Here is an 18,431-nt window from a genome sequence, read left to right as displayed (position 1 = left end):
ATGGTAAACGTTGGTGGACAGCCATTTTTAGGTCTCTCCAGAGATGCTCTGTTGGGTTTAAGTCAGGGCTCTGGCTGGGCCATTCAAGAACAGTCAGAGAGTTGTTGTGAAGCCACTTCTTCATTCTTTTAGCTGTGTGCTTAGGGTCATTGTCTTGTTGGAAGGTAAACCTTCGGCCCAGTCTGAGGTCCTGAGCACTCTGGAGAAGGTTTTCGTCCAGGATATCCCTGTACTTGGCTGCATTCATCTTTCCCTCGATTGCAACCAGTCGTCCTGTCCCTGCAGCTGAAAAACACCCCCACAGCATGATGCTGCCACCACCATGCTTCACTGTTGGGACTGTATTGGACAGGTGATGAGCAGTGCCTGGTTTCTTCTGATCATCCTTGAGATGGTTCTACACCTTCATTTGAGTCCAGCTGTGTTTGATTATACTGATTGGACTTGATTAGGAAAGCTAATGAAAGCCTGTCTATATAAGACCTTACAGCTCACAGTGCATGTCAGAGCAAATGAGAATCATGAGGTCAAAGGAACTGCCTGAAGAGCTCAGAGACAGAATTGTGGCAAGGCACAGATCTGGTCAAGGTTACAAAAAAAAAATCTACTGCACTTAAGGTTCCTAAGAGCACAGTGGCCTCCATAATCCTTAAATGGAAGACGTTTAGGACGACCCGAACCCTTCCTAGAGCTGGTCGTCCGGCCAAACTGAGCTATCGGGGGAGAAGAGCCTTGGTAAGAGAGGTAAAGAAGAACCCAAAGATCACTGTGGCTGAGCTCCAGAGATGCAGTCGGGAGATGGGAGAAAGTTGTAGAAAGTCAACCATCACTGCAGCCCTCCACCAGTCGGGGCTTTATGGCAGAGTGGCCCGACGGAAGCTTCTCCTCAGTGCAAGACACATGAAAGCCTGCATGAAGGACTCCAAGATGGTGAGAAATAAGATTCTCTGGTCTGATGAGACCAAGATAGAACTTTTCGGCCTTAATTCTAAACGGTATGTGTGGAGAAAACTCAGCACCAGAGTTAAATATATGAATGTCACAGCAAAGGGTCTGAATACTTAGGACCATGTGATATTTCAGTTTTTCTTTTTTAATAAATCTGCAAAAATGTCAACAATTCTGTGTTTTTCTGTCAATATGGGGTGCTGTGTGTACATTAATGAGGAAAAAAATGAACTTGAATGATTTCAGCAAATGGCTGCAATATAACAAAGAGTGAAACATTTAAGGGGGTCTGAATACTTTCCGTACCCACTGTATACGTAATATAATGTGTATTTACATTACAGTGTTAGGTCTTTTATTTTGTATAAGGTGGTGTTAAAAAGGTCTTAAAAAGTCTTAAAGTCCCCCTGAAATCAAAATTAAAGTTTTGTGGCTTTTAGTATGAATATATTAGCCTTAAGATTATCTATAAGCTAGTGTGCTTCAAAACAACGACAAAATTCGCGTTTACAAGATATGAGCATTCAAAACTTACAGTCTCGTCACTTCCGCCAATATGAATCAACGATTTTGATGATATCACCGTGCACTTCAGTTTCTCATCAAACGTTCTGTCCAATCAAATACTCTCTAGAGTCCGTAATGTCCCGCCCCCTACACAGAGACGCAATAACCCGGAGCAGATCATGCGCTCATTTGTGCGATCGGCATGTATTAAACTACACAGCCTCAGCATGATTATGATCACTATTTTGTTTTAGCAAGAGTTTCATATTGAATCTGTGGGGTGATTTATTAGTCTGTGGCTGTCATAAGTTTACAAATGCAGCTTTACCGAACTCAACGGCTCTGGCCCGAGCAGATATTAATGGAACGCTATTGGCTATTCAAAATAAGTGGGCAGGACTGGGCGATATGTTTTTGTTTCAGTTAAAAGTACGTCACCACATAGAATAACGCTGCGTGTTTCAAGGCACTTCAGTGGACCTTTAAATTTCACTTCTTCAAATCTGCAGAAACCGTGTATAAAAGACACCTGGGAGCCAGTAATCTTACTGATTGATAGGGGATACTTGTTTTTACCTATTAAAATGCAAATCAATTTGGTCGCAACTGTTCACTTTGTGTTTTCAGCATAAAACACATCATATTCTGACATCCAAATTAATAAACAAGACTAAAATGTTGTCGCGTAACCGCTTGTGCTAATGTCTGTGTCATTTTTCAGGCTGACTTTGTCACATATCCAAAAATAACTTTTCTTGTTGCCTACAACTCAATTTGCATATTATCCGAAACATTACCAAGTGAAGATGAATGCTTGCCAAATCATAGTATGTGGGGTACTTTGTATAGTACAAGATTTTGACTCTTTCTATTTTTTTTTTAATAATTTAGTTAGATGCATGATATGTAAACAAAAACAGTATATGATAAGATGGTCAATTGTAACCAGTACTATTTACTAATTACAAATATACAATTTCTTTTTGATTACAATTTTTACATTCCTAAGAAGTGTTTTCAACTCTTCAATCATTTTGAAACATTTAAAGCAGACATTGTTAACCTTACAGTAGTACTCAACAGTAATTACTGACAGACTTTCAAAATCCTTCGTTGCTTGACTTAAGATTATAACAATTTAATTTTAAAGCACAGCCACCACAAAATCAGATTTTAGCACCTCTTTTTACTTTGAGATCATTTTGAGGTTAAATACTGATATCAAATCATAACAAGATTAATAAGCTTTTTAATGTTATTAATTCCCACCTGTGGCACATTCCCTGTCCTGTCCTCAACCCTCACCTCTTTTGCTCAAGAGCACACTCCATCCCTCCATTAATTTCTCTTTCTTTCTTTATATTTTTACTCTGACTCAACTTTTGAGGAAAGAGAAGAGGCATTATTAGCTCTCTTTATGCAGTTTTTCTCGCAATGAGGGACTGAATTCACGATGACACAGAAAGCAGTTTTCATTTGCGTACCCTCTTGCCATGTCTTCCCCCACTCTCGTACCTCTAATTAGATTCAGGGAAAATGAACCCTAATTAAAATTGTAGCGCTCTGGCTGAGAGGCGTTGTGAAGCTGCGTGTGTGTGTGTGTGTGTGTGTGTGTGTGTGTGTGTGTTTGCTGCACAGACCTTTTGTTTTAATACAACCAACAGACTAGGTAGCAGATTGCCTCGGCACAAAAACATATTTTATTAAGCTTGCAATTAAAATTGGTTAGATTTCCTTCCTACTGCATCTCCTGTTCTCTACCTCTGCTCTATCTGCTTCTGTCACCCAGTGTTTCTTCGCTCTGCTTCTTTGTCTCCTGTACATTAGCGATGGGAGTTGAGCCAATTTCCTGTGAGGAAATGAAATCTAGGCAGAGCCAACGATGACTATCAGGTGCGGTTTTACCATTTGAGAGAATATGAGCGTCACTTTTTAGATCTGTAGAAATTCGACCAGATTTATTGACGTACTGAATTATTCCAGGCAGAAAACTGGGGTTGTCTAGTCTACAATGTTTGGCAATGACTGAAACTGATTGCGGACAAACTTCTCTTACACAAGTTTTAACAGATAAACAGGACAGTGAAGTTGTTCAAAGCTTTTAAAACTACATCAGTTGGAATATGGTGAAATTTCAATTCAATTTACACTTTAACGTTGAACCACACCTTTATATGTTGTGCACAAGCAGCTTTCACAGGATTTATGGGCAGCATGATGTCAAGATGTATGATAATGTTAAATGCCAGTGTGTTTCCATCATACCACAAATGATTAAACCACATGAGAGAAAAAAAGCCTAGTTATAATGAATGAACTCTTTATCAAATCATGTCTATTCATGTCATGTCCCGTTTCCATTAACTTCTGCTGTAGAACCATCGTGTCGCAGGAGGTCAGAGATTAGCTAAATCCTCTTTGCGTGGCCATTTGGTCTGTTTTCTGAGGTGAAATTTTGTGTGTATGCTTGTGTGATCTTAGTTAAACAGCAGCTCGATCAGTACTGCACTCAAGAGAGCTGTTTGCAACCTGGCCACACTTTCTCGGCTCCCTGTATGCCGGAGAACTCAGGGGTAAATGCCAAATTTACATAGTAATGCTGTGGCGATGGCTTTTGAAACTCTTTAGCATTAAATTGTAAAGACATTTATAATGTTACAAAAGATTTCTATTTTGAATAAATCAAAGAGTCCTGAAAAAATGTATCATGGTTTCCAAATAAATATTAAGCAGCACAGCTGTTTACATCATTAATAATAAAAAGAAATGTTACAGAAATTTACAATATTTATTTTAATCAAATAAATGGTGCTTTAGTGAGCATAGACTTGGAAAACATTTAAAAATGATACAGACACCACATTTTTAAAGCTTTCAGTAGCTTTTGTGTACAAAAGTTTTTGAACAGTAAGATTTTTTGTTTTTAAAGAAGTCTCTTCTGATCACCAAGCCTGCATTTATTTGATCCAAAGTACAGTAAAATTCAGAAATATTTTTACTTTTTAAAATAACTTTCTATTTAAATATGTTTTAAAATGTAATTTATTCCTTTTGATTAAAGCTAAATTTTCAGCATCATTACTCCAGTCTTCAATGTCACATGATCCTTCAGAAATCATTCTAATATGCTGATTTGCTGTTCAAGAAACATCTATTATTATTATCAATATTTAAAACAGTTGAGTACATTTTTTCAGGATTCTTTAATAAACACAAAGATCAGCATTTATCTGAAATTGCAACATTATACACTCAAAAGCTTGGAGTTAGTGTTTTTTTTTTGGGAAAGAAAAGATAGAAATTAATACTTTTATTTAGCAAGGATGCTTTAAATTGATTAAAAGTGATGATAAAGACATTAATAATTTGACAAAAGATTTCTATTTCAGATAAATGCTTCAGTTCTTCTAAACTTTCTATTCATCAAAGAAACCTGAAAAATTCTACTCAGATGTCAACATAATAATAATAATAATAATAATTTTTTTTCAGCAGAAAATCATAATATTAGAATGATTTCTGAAGGATCATGTGACACTGAAGACTGGAGTATTAATGCTAAAACTCAGCTTTGAAATCACAGAATTTAAATTACATTATAAAATATATTCAAATAGAAAACAGTTATTGTAAATTAGGACAAATTTTTCAAAATTGTACTGTTTTTGCTGTACTTTGGATCAAATAAATGCAGGCTTGATGGGCAGAAATGATTTCTTTAAAAAAATATTAAAAATCGTACAGTTCAAAAACTTTTGACTGGTAGTGTATTACTTTTTTGTTGTAGTGACAGTAAAAACGGGTGAGATCTGAGTGCTTTATGATGTTCTTTTGATCAGCAGCTCTGAATATCACAGACAAGGTCTTCAGTATTCACTGGTTTATTTTTCTCATTTGCAGTCGTAAAGGCATCTTTGTTCACTACCACTAGACAGAACCGCAGTATGTTGTTGCGTTGGGGTATCTCTGTGATGTAGTTCTGTGCTTGAGCGCATATAATGTGTGGCGTTAATCTCCGGTGTTGTCATTAGTGGTGCTATAGGGAGTCTGTGAGATGTTAGATGGGACAGTTGTTTCTCTCTTTGTTTCTCTGTCTTTCTTGTGATCTATATTGTTGTTTCTTATATACGAATCCCATGCTGCAAAACATCTGTGCACAGGGGGTGTTAACAATGTGTATATACTGTATGTTTTCTTGACACATCTGTCTGCAAATGTATTGCGTATATGCACGCTAATGCATTTACTATCAGGAAAGCCTGTAGAATGTAAAGAGAGTCTTTGGTTTTGTCTCCTTGCTGATTAACTGACCATGAACGCAGCTAATTACTGAATTAAAGAGCGTGTAACGAGCCGAGAGTGTGTCCGATCTGGCAGCCCGGGAGAAACATATGCCACAGAGCTCATGTAACCTGGACAAACACGCACAGCTCAAAACAGACAGATGTCTCTGTCAGTAAAAAGGTTTAGTTTACATAGAGTATGGTGTACAACACTGATGCTATGACTTTCACTCCTGATAAGTAAAATATCTCTGCGCTGATATTAATATTCTGGCTGATATAGATATGCTGCATAAATAAATGAATACATTCTAAATCCTACAGTTGAATTTAGGCATCACAACTGAAAGAGCTTAAACGTGGTGATGGATATAAGCCTAGGCTAAAACCAAATGTTGTACCATCGATTTTTTGCCACAAGGAGTCTAAACGCTCCCAGATATCGAGTGAAATCCATGCTGAGAGCTCCTTCAGTGGCTGCGGCATCATGACAAGCGTCAGCATGTTTACATTCTGCCAGGATGGCATCTAGAGTTTCTTGTCTCTGCCGTTCATAAGCTCTTTCAATAGCTGTGGTCTACTAAAAGCCTCAAAAGCATCAGGGCTAAAGTGAAGAGAACAAAAACGCAGGTCTTTAGGAAGTTGTATTCATTCACATATCTTCCCGTTCTTTTCTATGGAAACCTGTTTCCGCCACTAAATAAAAAAATAAAAAAAAGGTTATTACGACTTATCTCACAATTCTGAGAAATAAAGTCAGAATTGCGTGATATAAACTCGCAATTGCGAGTTATAAAGCCAGAATTGCATGATATGAGAAAGGAAGTTAGAGTTCAAAGATATAAACATGCAATTGTGAGATATAAACTAAACAAATTTTTTCTCGCAATTGCGAGTTTATATCACACAATTCTGACTTTCTCAGAACTGAAGAGAAATTGCGAGAAAAACAAAAAAATTAAAAAAAGGAATTGCGCCTTTTTCTCACAAGTCAGAATTGCGAGATGTAAACTTGCAGTTGCAAGAAAAAAGTCAGAATTGTGAGAAAAAGGCGCAATTCCTTTTTTTATTTTTTTGTTTTTCTCGCAATTCTGACTTTTTTTCCTCGCAATTCCAAGTTTATATCTTGCAATCCTGTTTTTCTCACAATTCTGACATCTTCCCTTACAATTCTGAATTTTTTTCTTGCAGTTCAGACTTTATCTTGCAATCCTGTTTTTCTCACAATTCTGACATCTTCCCTTACAATTCTGAATTTTTTTCTTGCAATTCCAAGTTTATCTCTTGCAATTCTTTTTTTCTCACAATTCGGACTTTTTTTCTTGCAATTCGGACTTTTTTTCCGCAATTCTAAGTTTATATCTATAAATTCAGTTTTTCTTACAATTCTGACTTTTTTTCTCGCAATTCAGTTTATATCTTGTAATCCTGTTTTTCTCATAATTCTGACTGTCTTTTTCTCACAATTCTGACTTTTTTTCCTTGCAATTATGACATTTTTCTTGCAATTCTGAGTTTATATCTTGCAATTCTGACTTTTTCCCTTGCAATTCTGACATTTTTTTTCTCACAATTCTGACTTTTTCCCTTGCAATTCTGACTTTTTTATTCAGTGGCGGAAACAGGCTTTCATACTTTTTCATACAGGCTTTTATACATTTTTTAACTAGGAAAGCAGTAAAGACTTGCATCGCTTTTCTTGTCAGTCAACTGAAAATTACAACCAAAAGCCGCACAATGTGGCGTCATATCAGTATTTTATTTTCAGAGTTGTGTTGTGGTAAAAAAATAGCAACAGGTAGCGCCAGTAGCTCACAGAGTGCAACCATTTCCGGTCATCAAAATGATGGCGCCCCCCATGGTCCAAAATATGTAGAAAACGATGTGGATTTTTAAAATAACCTAAATCTTTCATGGGTTTTCTACTACATATTTGAGTAAAAGACATGGAGTTAAGGTTGAGGTAATATTGTATAATGGTATTATAATTTTCTCTGTTGATCTAATAGTATGTGATGTTTTCAATTTTGCTTACTTTTGCAGCATGTGATGAATGGACAGTTCTTCCAAATCCCAATCTTCATCGTGATGTCAATCGTTTTGGACACACAGCAGTTGTCAGTAATGGGTAAGTTCTTGATGGTCTCTTTCCATTTGTTGATACCGTCAGTATATGCACTCTGGTTATTTTTTCCACTGAAGGTCATTAGGTTCAACAACTCATCTTGTGTTGAAAAAAAATGTTCACTTGAATGTGTGACCTTATTCTCTGTTTTCCTTTGGAAAGATTTTTGGCAAGACAAACAGTTTAAAATACAAACACAAAAGGTCTGTGTTTTCTCTTCCTCTCAGCTCAATGTACGTTTTTGGTGGTTTCTCCGGTGTTATCCTGAACGATGTGCTGGTGTATAAACCTGCCAGCTGTGAGGCCTTCTTTAAGGTGGATCTTTGTCAGAGCTCTGGTCCTGGTGTTCGCTGTGTCTGGATTGAAGAACGCTGTGTACCCTGGGACTCCAGCCATGCTAATGACAGTGTGCCTGCCTCCTTCTGCCCTGCACGCACCAGTAAGAACCATCACTTTAAAAGCTTTTATTCAAACACCAGCTACACAGAATTACTTTTATTTTTAATTATGGAGGTATTGTGACCTGTTTTAGAGGCTTTTTTCCTCATACATTCACATTGAATTTATTTCTGATTCGAAGGAGTCAGTGAAAGTGGTTCTTGTTTCACCCTGAAGGGGTTTATTTTGTGGTTAACTAAATTATTTTGCCGACTACAAGGCTGTTTAACAAAAATATATTAATAAGTAGATATAAAATATTGATTTGAGTAGCACAGCATTGACCTGCTATTCTATGTAACTGGTTTCTTACAAAAGTTAAGCAGTTTAGTAATTATAAATTCTATACAAAAGTCAATATGCTAAAATATTTGACCATAGAATGATGTGATTGACCCGTCAGGATCAAGTATTCCAACAGGCTGTATTTAAATGAGGTGCAAGACGATACCCCTTAATTTTTTTCTCAGACATATAAACTTGCAATTGGGAGAAATGAAGTCAGAATTGCAAGATAAAAGCTTACAATTCTTGACTTTTTTTCTTGCAATTGTAAGTTTATGTCTTGCAATTCTGACTTTTTTCTGAGAATTGCATGATCTAAACTCTCAATTGTGAGTTCTAAAGTTATAATAGCAGGATATAAACTTGCAATTGCAAGAAATAAAGTCAGAATTGCAAGATAAAAAGTCAGTAAGAAGCTTTTTTTATTTTTATTTTTTTTTATTAATTATTATTATTATTTTTTTTTTGGAGTGCAAAAACATACAACATGGTAAATGCAGAAAAAACAACAACAACAAAAAACAGTACCAACAACAAAAACGGCAATGATAATAAATGAAAATGAGCAAAAATGACAATCTGAATAATAGTAATGTTATAAGTAGTATTAGCATGTTTAGAAATAATAGAAATAACCATAAATAGAAATATTCGGAAGTAACAACTACAATAATAATAATAAAGATAGTGATGATAACGATGATATTTTGAGAAAGAAGCTTTTGTCTTGATTTCTCGCAATTGCAAGTTTATATCTCACAATTCTGAGAAAAAAAAAATCTTTTTATTTTTTTACTCAGTGGCAGAAACAGGCTTTCATAGTTTTCCAATTTAATATATTTTTACAATTTTGACTTTTTTTTTCTGGGAATTTCCAGTTTATATCTCGCAATTCAGTTTTTATGACTTTTTTTCTCATAATTGTGAGTTATATCTGAGGGGGTCAACTCATATATTATATAGATTTTTTTATGTAAAAATATTTCAAAACATTACTGTTTTAAATGTATTTTGATCAAATAAATGCAGCCTTGATTAGCATAAAAGACTCAACAGCAAACATTTAAAAGCAGTGTGTAAATTTATGAAAAATCGCTGACCGTTCCAAATGTTTATACATCAATTTGGGATTATCTATACGCCTTATTCAGCCAGCCGCCATTTTGAATCGAAAACGAGGCTGTGAGGGATAGCAGTCCAGCAGCGCCCACTGTGGCGTATTGTTGCGTACCGGTATGTAGATTGTATAACCGTAAAATAATACGTCATTTCACATTTTTCCACAGGACAAAGAACTCCAGAAAACGTGGATTGTTCGACAGGACATATAACCTAACTTTCAGGTAACAATATTGCATTTATTTAAGAAAATGACTGTGGAAAGACTGCTAATTTCTAATGTGAGCATGTTTATCTTCCTTTAAACGCTTATACAGAGTTTTTCAAATGATGTTATATAGATTAAAATGCTTAATGGTTTGTGTTAAGAGTCTGCAGCTAGGTCATAAGCGTCTTCCCGACCTTTATTATGAAATTACGATAAACATGACGTTTTCCTTGTCTAAAGCAAAACAGAAACAAAAAATAATGTTCTGAATATCATTTTGCGATTTTAAAAGGGGTTGACCCCAAACTCTACACGGCAAACTAATAAATAAATGTTATCTTTTGATCGCTTTGCATAAAAATAAACTTTCTACCCACTGTTTTTTGTATGACTTAACATGTTGTCTGAAAGAGGCTTACGATCTAACTGCAGGCTCTTAACACAAACTATTAAGCATGTTAATTTTTAAAACGTCATTTAAAAATAATATCTTTTTCATTTACGATCGCAAGGTTTTCTTTTCGTGAGGTCTTTGAGTTCAGGTAAACACAGACGGAGCTGAACCCTCCTTAAGCTTCCTAATTCCAGTCAGTGTTTTTGAAAAACAATCCTGAGTAAAACGTTGAGCACACTTTTGTGTTCTTTGTAATCTATACAAAATGTAGATATTTAGTTTAGTTGTTGTAGTAAAACATAACATTTTAGCTCTGCGTAAACTTTTAAAGGAAGATAAACATGCTCACATTATAAATTAGCAATTAGCCAACCGGCTAGTTTCCACAGTCATTTTCTTAAATAAATACAATGTTGTTACCTGAAAGTTAGGTCCTATGTCCTGTCGAACTTTAATAATACACATTTTCTGAAGTTCTTTGTCCTGTGGAAATTAGTGAAATTATATTTTCTCTTTATTTTTATGACTAAACAATCTACGTCCCGGTACGCAACAATATGTCACAGTGGGCGCTGCTGGACTGCTATCCCTCACAGCCTCGTTTTCGATTCAAAATGGCGGCGGGCTGAATAAGGCGTATACACCTGGTTCACTATCCCACATCACCATCCCAGTGGGGTGAAGTTCACTGTACATCTCAATCAATTGCCTTAGACCATTAGCTCTGTATGTCAAATGCACACCTGGAGAATATTTTTCCTTCCTATAAATCCTCTGTCAGGAGATTATTGTTAAGCCACATATAATCCTATTTACACTTGATACATTGGGAGGCTTATATGCAGAGCCACTTGCATGTTCTGCTTTACCTTGATGGAGTACAGCCTGTTTTCCACTGGGTAAATCCTGCCTGACTGTGGAAATGCCTGTTGATAATTGACTGAACAAAAGGTCAGTCTGCGCATAATAATCTCATAGCGATGTAATTATGATGGCGATGAAACCAAACTCCAGCGATTGTGGATACAGATGTTTTTGTCTGCGGGCAAAAGCGGACCTGGGAGGATTATTGCAATTACCTCGTGGAGTTTGGAGTGCTATCAAGTGGATTGGACTTTTAATTAAGTAATGCAATGACACACAAGTTCATGATGGATTATTCTGTATTGTGTGTGTCTCAGAGACCTGTAATCATGCAGTTACCCCTTCAGTCGAATCACTTCGACGTTACATTGGGATCTTGCTTGAGAGACCGATCACCTCTGAGCCTTATTAAAAAGGCCAATTGAAAATTGGCGAGTGGACGTGCGCGCCGGCCACGCCCCCGTACATACGGGTATATGAGATGGCTGCGCGCACCACTCAGTCAGACTTTTGCTTTCAGAGCCGATGTGTCGAGCCTCTAAACAGCCGAGAAGAGTTCTTCAGAGTTCATGCTCCCTCCTGCTGCTGCGCTGCCATAACTAAAAGAGTGTTTCACAGAAAGAGCATTGTTTGGCAGCCGTCAGCGCGGTCCCGCGGGCGGCCGTTTTCACGGCCATATAAAGCCTTTTTGCATTCCAGCGAGCAGCCCCGGCGAGTGCATTGCCCCGCGGCCCCTCCCTGGGCAAACCGGGATCACAAAAGAGCAATTTCTAGCGGCCGTTTTAGACGTCCTTTTCAGGATGTCTTTTCGGCCGTGCGTTTCTGGATGTGGTAGTTTCCTCTCCTCAGCGAACGGACATGAGCGCTGCCTCACGTGTTTAGGCTTTGAGCACGCTGGGGTGGTGCTCATGAATGGTCCATGCGGTGAAAGCATGACCATGACCACGCTGAAGTCCTGCCGCTCGTTCACGAGCTGGCTCCCCCCGCCTCCCTCCCGTGGTCAGCCGTTGAGCCGCCTATGCTCTTCGGCCACCGCGGTGGGGCGCGGGGGGGGACATTCAATTTACGATAGACAGCGTTCCGCCGGCTCAAAAAGCCCTGCGGACCTCTCTATCTCAGCGCGGTCCCGTTGAGTTTCCGCAGCAGACGCTTCCCCGCCTGGCGGGCTGAGCGTCTCCTTCGGTGCTCCTGCAGAGGATGAGATGTCTGTCACAGCATCAGAGGGAGAGTCAGACGGTGACACATCTCTTCCCGCGGCGCGGCGCCCACCCGTGGTCGCTGCCCCCCCGGAGCTTGATGTCGAACTGTCGGCTATGCTTTTCCGGGCAGCCGGGGGGGATCGGTTTGAGGGTTCCTCAGGGGCCTCCGGCCGATCCTTCTAGGCTGGACGACTGGTTCCTGGGGGGGGCACCGGCGGCAGCGCCGCGCTCCCCCCCGGTCCCGTTCTGACCGGATGTGCATGAGGAGCTGACAAAATCGATGGCGCCCTATTCATTTGAAGCGCACTCCAGCTCCTCTCCCCTCGCCACTCTCCATGGCGGGGCAGCCAAGGGGTACGTGGCGGTCCCCCAGGTCGGGCGCGCCATCGCGGTGCACCTTTGCCCGCGGGCGCGGCCGCCTGGTGGGGCCCTCCGCGTCTCCCTTTTAGGGCATGTGAAATTTCTTCCGCCCTCATCGGCTGGGCCTTTTCTGCGCCCCCCGACACGCTGCCCCGCCCTGCAGGCCATTGCAACACTGCAAAAGTGCCAGGTGCAGGCACCTTAAGGCCTGCACGAGAGTGGTCCTGACCAGGGGGTACTTGAAGAACTCCGCGCCGCCACTGACTTCGCCCTTCGGGCCACTAGGTCGCGGCGTGTCCCCTTGGTCAGGTGATGTCCACCTGCGTGGTCCAGGAACGCCACCTATGGCTGACTCTGGCCCGGATGGCAGAGGCCGACAAAGTTCGCTTTCTCGACTCTCCCATTCCCCAGAGCGGCCTATTCGGCGACACCGTGAAGGGTTTTTGCTCAGCGGCGTCGAACGTATCGCCGGCCCCCAAAAGCCTGCGATCCTCCGCCCATCAGCATACCCCGTCGAGTTGCCAGAGCAGTATGCCTCCCCGTCGTTCGGGCTGGGCGTCTCCTCTGGCGCTCCAACGGTCCAGAGGCAGACGGAGGCCGTCCAACATATCCTGCCCCGCCGCGAAGTTACCATTCCGCCGCCTGGGCCCCCGCCTCCGCCTGCCCGTCGCCGAGGGCGTCCCCCCGCAGCTCCGTCCCCTGCTGAGCCACACGATCCAGGCTCGCAGCCGACGTCGAGCCGCCCGTGGGAGAGGGACGCCGCTCGCCTCTCAGGGTCCTGCGACGGAAGACCCTCGCAGGCGAGCTTCGAAGCGTCCCTGATGCGAGCACCCCCGGAGGTGGAGAGAGCTACTCTGTCGGCACTCCCGCTGGAAGCGGGACTTAGCCGGTCATTTGAAATCACAGAAAGACCCAGCTTTCTCACCTCTGGGGCCCCGGCCCCGAGTTTCCTTCCTGAGCAGCACTTCCACTCCTCGGAACCAGACTCGGGACCAGATGTCGCCAGCGCGGGAACCAGGGAAGTAGGTAAGCACTGCTTAGCGCAGTTAGACACTTCTCCAGGACGTTTATCCTTCTGGGTTTTGTCTCCTTCCCTGTCTTTCCCCAGGCTGCCCCACCACGGTCACGCCGGTCAACGTTCCCTTGATACCACTACACTAGTTGATACGGACGGTACGGCCCGGCTCCAGGCGTCCGCCCAGACTCACAGGTACCCCTTACATTCTTTATTCGGAAACAGGCGTGCCTCTGTTCTGCCTGCGGAGGTCGCGTTCCTACTGGCGAAGGACGCGATCCAGCCTGTCTCTCCGGCTGGGACGAGGTCGGGGTTTGATAAGAGTCCTGACTTCACGTGTCCAGTTAGAGTGGTGGGTTAACATCCGCCCTGGATGGAGCTCTGTTCCGATCCCTTCTTAGGCTGTCGGCACACATGCTCACGACGACGCACATACAAGTATGTTTCCGTCTCCAGGGCTGGGTTGCAGCCATCTGCCTGAAGGGCACCCGCTGTCGCGTCTCGATCTTTCCCCGGTGCACACCCCTCCGGCGGTCTGCCCCGGGGGTCGAGCGCTCAGCACGAGGTGCTTCCACTTGGCTAGTCCCTCTCCTTCCTGCCTTCTTTAGGCCATAGGAGCTCCCCTGTCCCCTCTTCGGCAGACAGGTACTCGCGTCTTCAACCGTCTCTTCGACTGGTGCTTACCAGCCCACTCGTGAGTTCCGTTGTGCGAATACAGGGACCTGGTGCCTCGGCACCCCCGCCATCTGGTCCTTCAGGCCAACCGAGGGAATCCCTTTCCTCGGTCGGGAGCCCGACTCGGTCCACAAGACGGCCCGCCTTGCTACCAAGAGCGCGCAGTTGGTGCTGTAGTCTCTGAGCTAATCAGGAACTATTCAGCGGTCCCCTCAAATCAGAGGCTCCTGGGGCACATGTCAGCTCTAGCCGCTTGCCGTTAAGCTGTTTCATGTGAGACCGCTGCAGCACGATCGAGTCCTATGATGGGCATGGCATCTCGGCTCTCTCCGGACTGGCGTTTTCCCGCAGTATTGCCGACAAGTCAGCCCGTGGCTTACCACGGGTTGGGTTGCCATGTACAACAGAGGCTTACAGCTCCTCCCATCTGCTCCCATGGAGTCCAACGTGGCAGATTTTGCTACTTGCCATTCATTTAAAGCAGGGAAACTCAACCGTGCAGCCCCCCGGTTCCCACGGCAGTCCACCCACCTGCAGAATGGCGACTCCACCCCGTGACGCAGCTAGTTGGAGTTATATCGGCAGGCCCAGCCACATCCGCTCGCCCTCCCGATTCCTCCCATTGCCAGAGTAACTCTGGCACATAGCTGACCTCCGGGGCCCAAGTACGCCCTTCCCCAGTGAGCCTCCTTGCGCAGACTCTGTGCGAGTCCAGGGAGGACGAGGAGTAAGTCTGGAGGTTGCGCTGCAAGGACGGCCCACCCGGACTTAGGTCTTAGTAACCTTCCCCTCGCGGCAGTCCCTCCCTGTAAGGGCACGGCTTGACACCTTAGATCTCTCCGGCCTTCCACAGGCCGTGATACAAACTATCACTCGGTACTGGGCTCCCTTGGCAAAGGCTGGCTCACGCACTGAGATGAGGTCTATCGCTGGCATTCCTCTCGCTGAGAGGCACAGAGATACACGATTGCAGTAGTGCTTCCTTTCCTGCAGGAGAGTTGGAGCGCAGGCTGTCCCCTCGACTCTCGGAATATATGCCGCCGCTTAGCCGCATATCACATGCAGTAGATGAAGCAAAATAGGTAAGCACCCACTGGTCGTGAGGTCCCTCAGAGGTGCCAGACCACGCCTCATACCCTCTTGGGACCCCCCCGTCGCCCTTCGGGGCCGCGGGGCGCTTCATTTGAGCCCCTGGCCTCAGTCGAGCTAGAATTCCTGTCATTTAGACAGCGCTCCTGATTGCCCTGGCCTCCATCAAGAGGGTAAGGAGACCTACAAACTTCTCTGTAGGGAAGCTTCCCCGTCGCCTTCTCAGGCCGCGGGCGCTCCCTTGGAGCCTCGGGCCTCAGTCGAGCGAGAAAAACGCTCCTGACTGCCCTGGCTCCCATTGAACGAGCAAAGGTTCCCCAGAGGTGCTCAGTGGGCCTCAGTCGAGTCCCTGTCATTAAGACAGCGCTCCTGACTGCCCCGGCTCCTATTAAGAGGGTTGGAGACCTACAAGCTTTCCTTGCCAGCAAAGTGTGTCAAGAAGTTCGGGCCCGGCGACTCTCACGTTACTACCTGAGACCCCGGCCCGGCTATTGTGCCCAAGGTTCCCCACCACGCTTTTCCGCGGTCAGGTGGTGAACCTGCAAGCTCTGCCCTGGAGGAGGCAGACCCAGCCTTGCGATGTTGTGTCTATGTGAAAATGAATTCGCTCGGCACTTCAGACGCACCTAGCAGCTTATCTGCTTGGGGTTCAGCAGAAAGGGAATGCTGTCCCCAAACTGAGGTGGCTCATTGGGTGGTAGATGCCTCTCCCTCTCTTATCTATATCTGGGAGAGCCATGCCCCTTAGGTGTTCATGCCCACTCCATTAAGAGTGCTGCTTCATCCTATGCGTTGGCTCATGGCGCCTCACTAGCAGATATCTATAGAGCTGCGGGCTGGGCGACACCTAATACCTTCGCTAGGTTCTTCAACCTCCGCGCAGAGGCCGTTCCTCCCGTGTCTTAACATAAGACTTCAGGCGAGCGGGGGGACGGCTGGTGTCGGCTTGCTGCGCCATTCCCACGTGGATCCGTGCGCTATCTCCCAGAATGTTCCCTCCGGCGAACCTGGGTCCTCCATGCCCCGCAGTCAGGGCTAGATGCGGAGTAGTCCTTGGCTGTGATCCTGCCTGGGTCTCCTTCGCCCCGCAGGTTGTGGCTATACTTTTCAATATTTTCCAGCGGAGGAGACCGCTGTTTCCCTCGTGTATCCCTAAGAAATCTTATGGATATATTGAATTATTCTCATTTCCACATGCACAAATTGCATGTGCTCCGCCCCCCCAACCCATGCTTCAGTACATCTGGCATCCCTGCAGGCCCCCTTATAAAAAGGGGGCCTCGGGGCGTTGGGAAGGTTACGTTCAATGACCGCCTGCGGACACGTCTGGGAAGACCTGCCGGCACGTGGCGTTGTGCGTAACGCGGCGTCAGGGTCGTGGCCTTTTCCATGGGTCTAGTTCCCAATGTAACGTCGAAGTGATTCGACTGAAGGGGTAACGTCCTGGGTTACGAAGGTAACCCAGACGTTTATCATTGTGCGTAGGCACTGTTTGGGTGGCTGCTCTCTGTATATACTGTACATAATAGTATCTGGACTTTATACTGTACTTTACTATGCACTATGTTCCTGATATTATTATGTATTGTTTATACAGTTGAGGTCAAAAATTAACATACCCCTTTCAGAATCTGCAAAATGTTAATTATTTTACCAAAAATGGTAAATGTTATTGTTTATTTAGTACTGACCTGAATAAGATTGTTCACATAAAAGATGTTTTCATACAGTCCACAATAGAAAACAATAGTTGAATTTATAAAAATGACCCCGATCAAAAGTTTACACCCCCTTGATTCTTAATACTGTGTTGTTACCTGAATGATCCACAGCTGTTTGTTTTTTTTTTTGTAATAGTTGTTCATGAGTCTCTCGTTTGTCCTGAAAAGTTAAACTGCCCGCTGTTCTTCAGAAAAATCCTTCAGGTCCCACAAATTCTTTGGTTTTCCAGCATTTTTGTGTATTTGAACCCTTTCTAACAATGACTGTATGATTTTGAGATCTTTTCACACTGAGGACAACCGAGGGACTCATATGCAACTATTACAGTTCAAACGCTCACTGAAGGAAAAACGATGCATTGAGAGCCAGGGGGTAAAAACTTTTGAGCAGAATGAAGATGTGTACATTTGTCTTATTTTGCCTAAATATCATTTTTTTTTTTTCATTTAGTACTGCTCTTCAGAAGCTACAGAAGATGATTTCTAGAAGACTAAATAAGTTAAATTTAGCCTGATCTTCAAAGTCAAAAAGTTTTCACAGCCTGGTCTTAATGCATGTTTTTTTTTTTCTTCTGCAGTGTCATTGAGCATTTTAATCTTCTAATAGTTGCATATGAGTCCCTTAGTTGTCCTTAGTGTGAAAAGATGGATCTCAATATCTCAAAATCATACAGTCATTGTTGGAAAAGGGTTTAAATACACAAAAATGCTGGAAAACCAAAGAATTTGTGGGACCTGAAAGATTTTTCTAAAACACAGCAGGTAGTTTAACTGTTCAGAACAAACAAGTGACTATCAATAAACAACTGTAAACTATCACTAAACAAAAAAACACAGCTGTGGATCATTCAGGTAAGAACACAGTATTAAGAATCTTATAAATTTAAGTATTATTTTCTCATGTGAACTATGTATATAAATGTTTTTTTTAATGTGAAATATCTTATCGATGTCAGTACTAAATAAAAAATAACATGCATTTTGTATGGTCCCTCTTATTTTGCTAAAATAATTAACATTTTGCAGATTCTAAAAGGGGGTGTAAACTTTTGACCTCAACTGTATACACACACACACACACACACACACACACACATACTTTTTAATGTTTTTGAAAGAACTATCTTACCATACTCACTGCGTCTATTTAATCAAAATAGTGCAAAACATTAACATCATGAAATACTATTACAATTGAAAG

General features: G+C 42.8%; 1 protein-coding gene across 1 annotated transcript in view; it reads left to right on the top strand.

The window, feature by feature from the left end:
• Positions 1-18,431, top strand: part of atrnl1a (attractin-like 1a) — a 326,819-nt gene that overhangs the window by 75,223 nt on the left and 233,165 nt on the right. Inside the window, exons 11-12 of the mRNA XM_073834640.1 lie at positions 7,782-7,866; positions 8,091-8,302. Coding sequence (XP_073690741.1) covers positions 7,782-7,866; positions 8,091-8,302 — 297 coding nt within the window. The remainder of the gene's footprint in view (positions 1-7,781; positions 7,867-8,090; positions 8,303-18,431) is intronic.

This window comes from Garra rufa, chromosome 2 (assembly GCF_049309525.1).
Source record: "Garra rufa chromosome 2, GarRuf1.0, whole genome shotgun sequence".
Taxonomy (NCBI): domain Eukaryota; kingdom Metazoa; phylum Chordata; class Actinopteri; order Cypriniformes; family Cyprinidae; genus Garra; species Garra rufa.
This window is presented reverse-complemented; position numbering and strand designations above follow the sequence as displayed.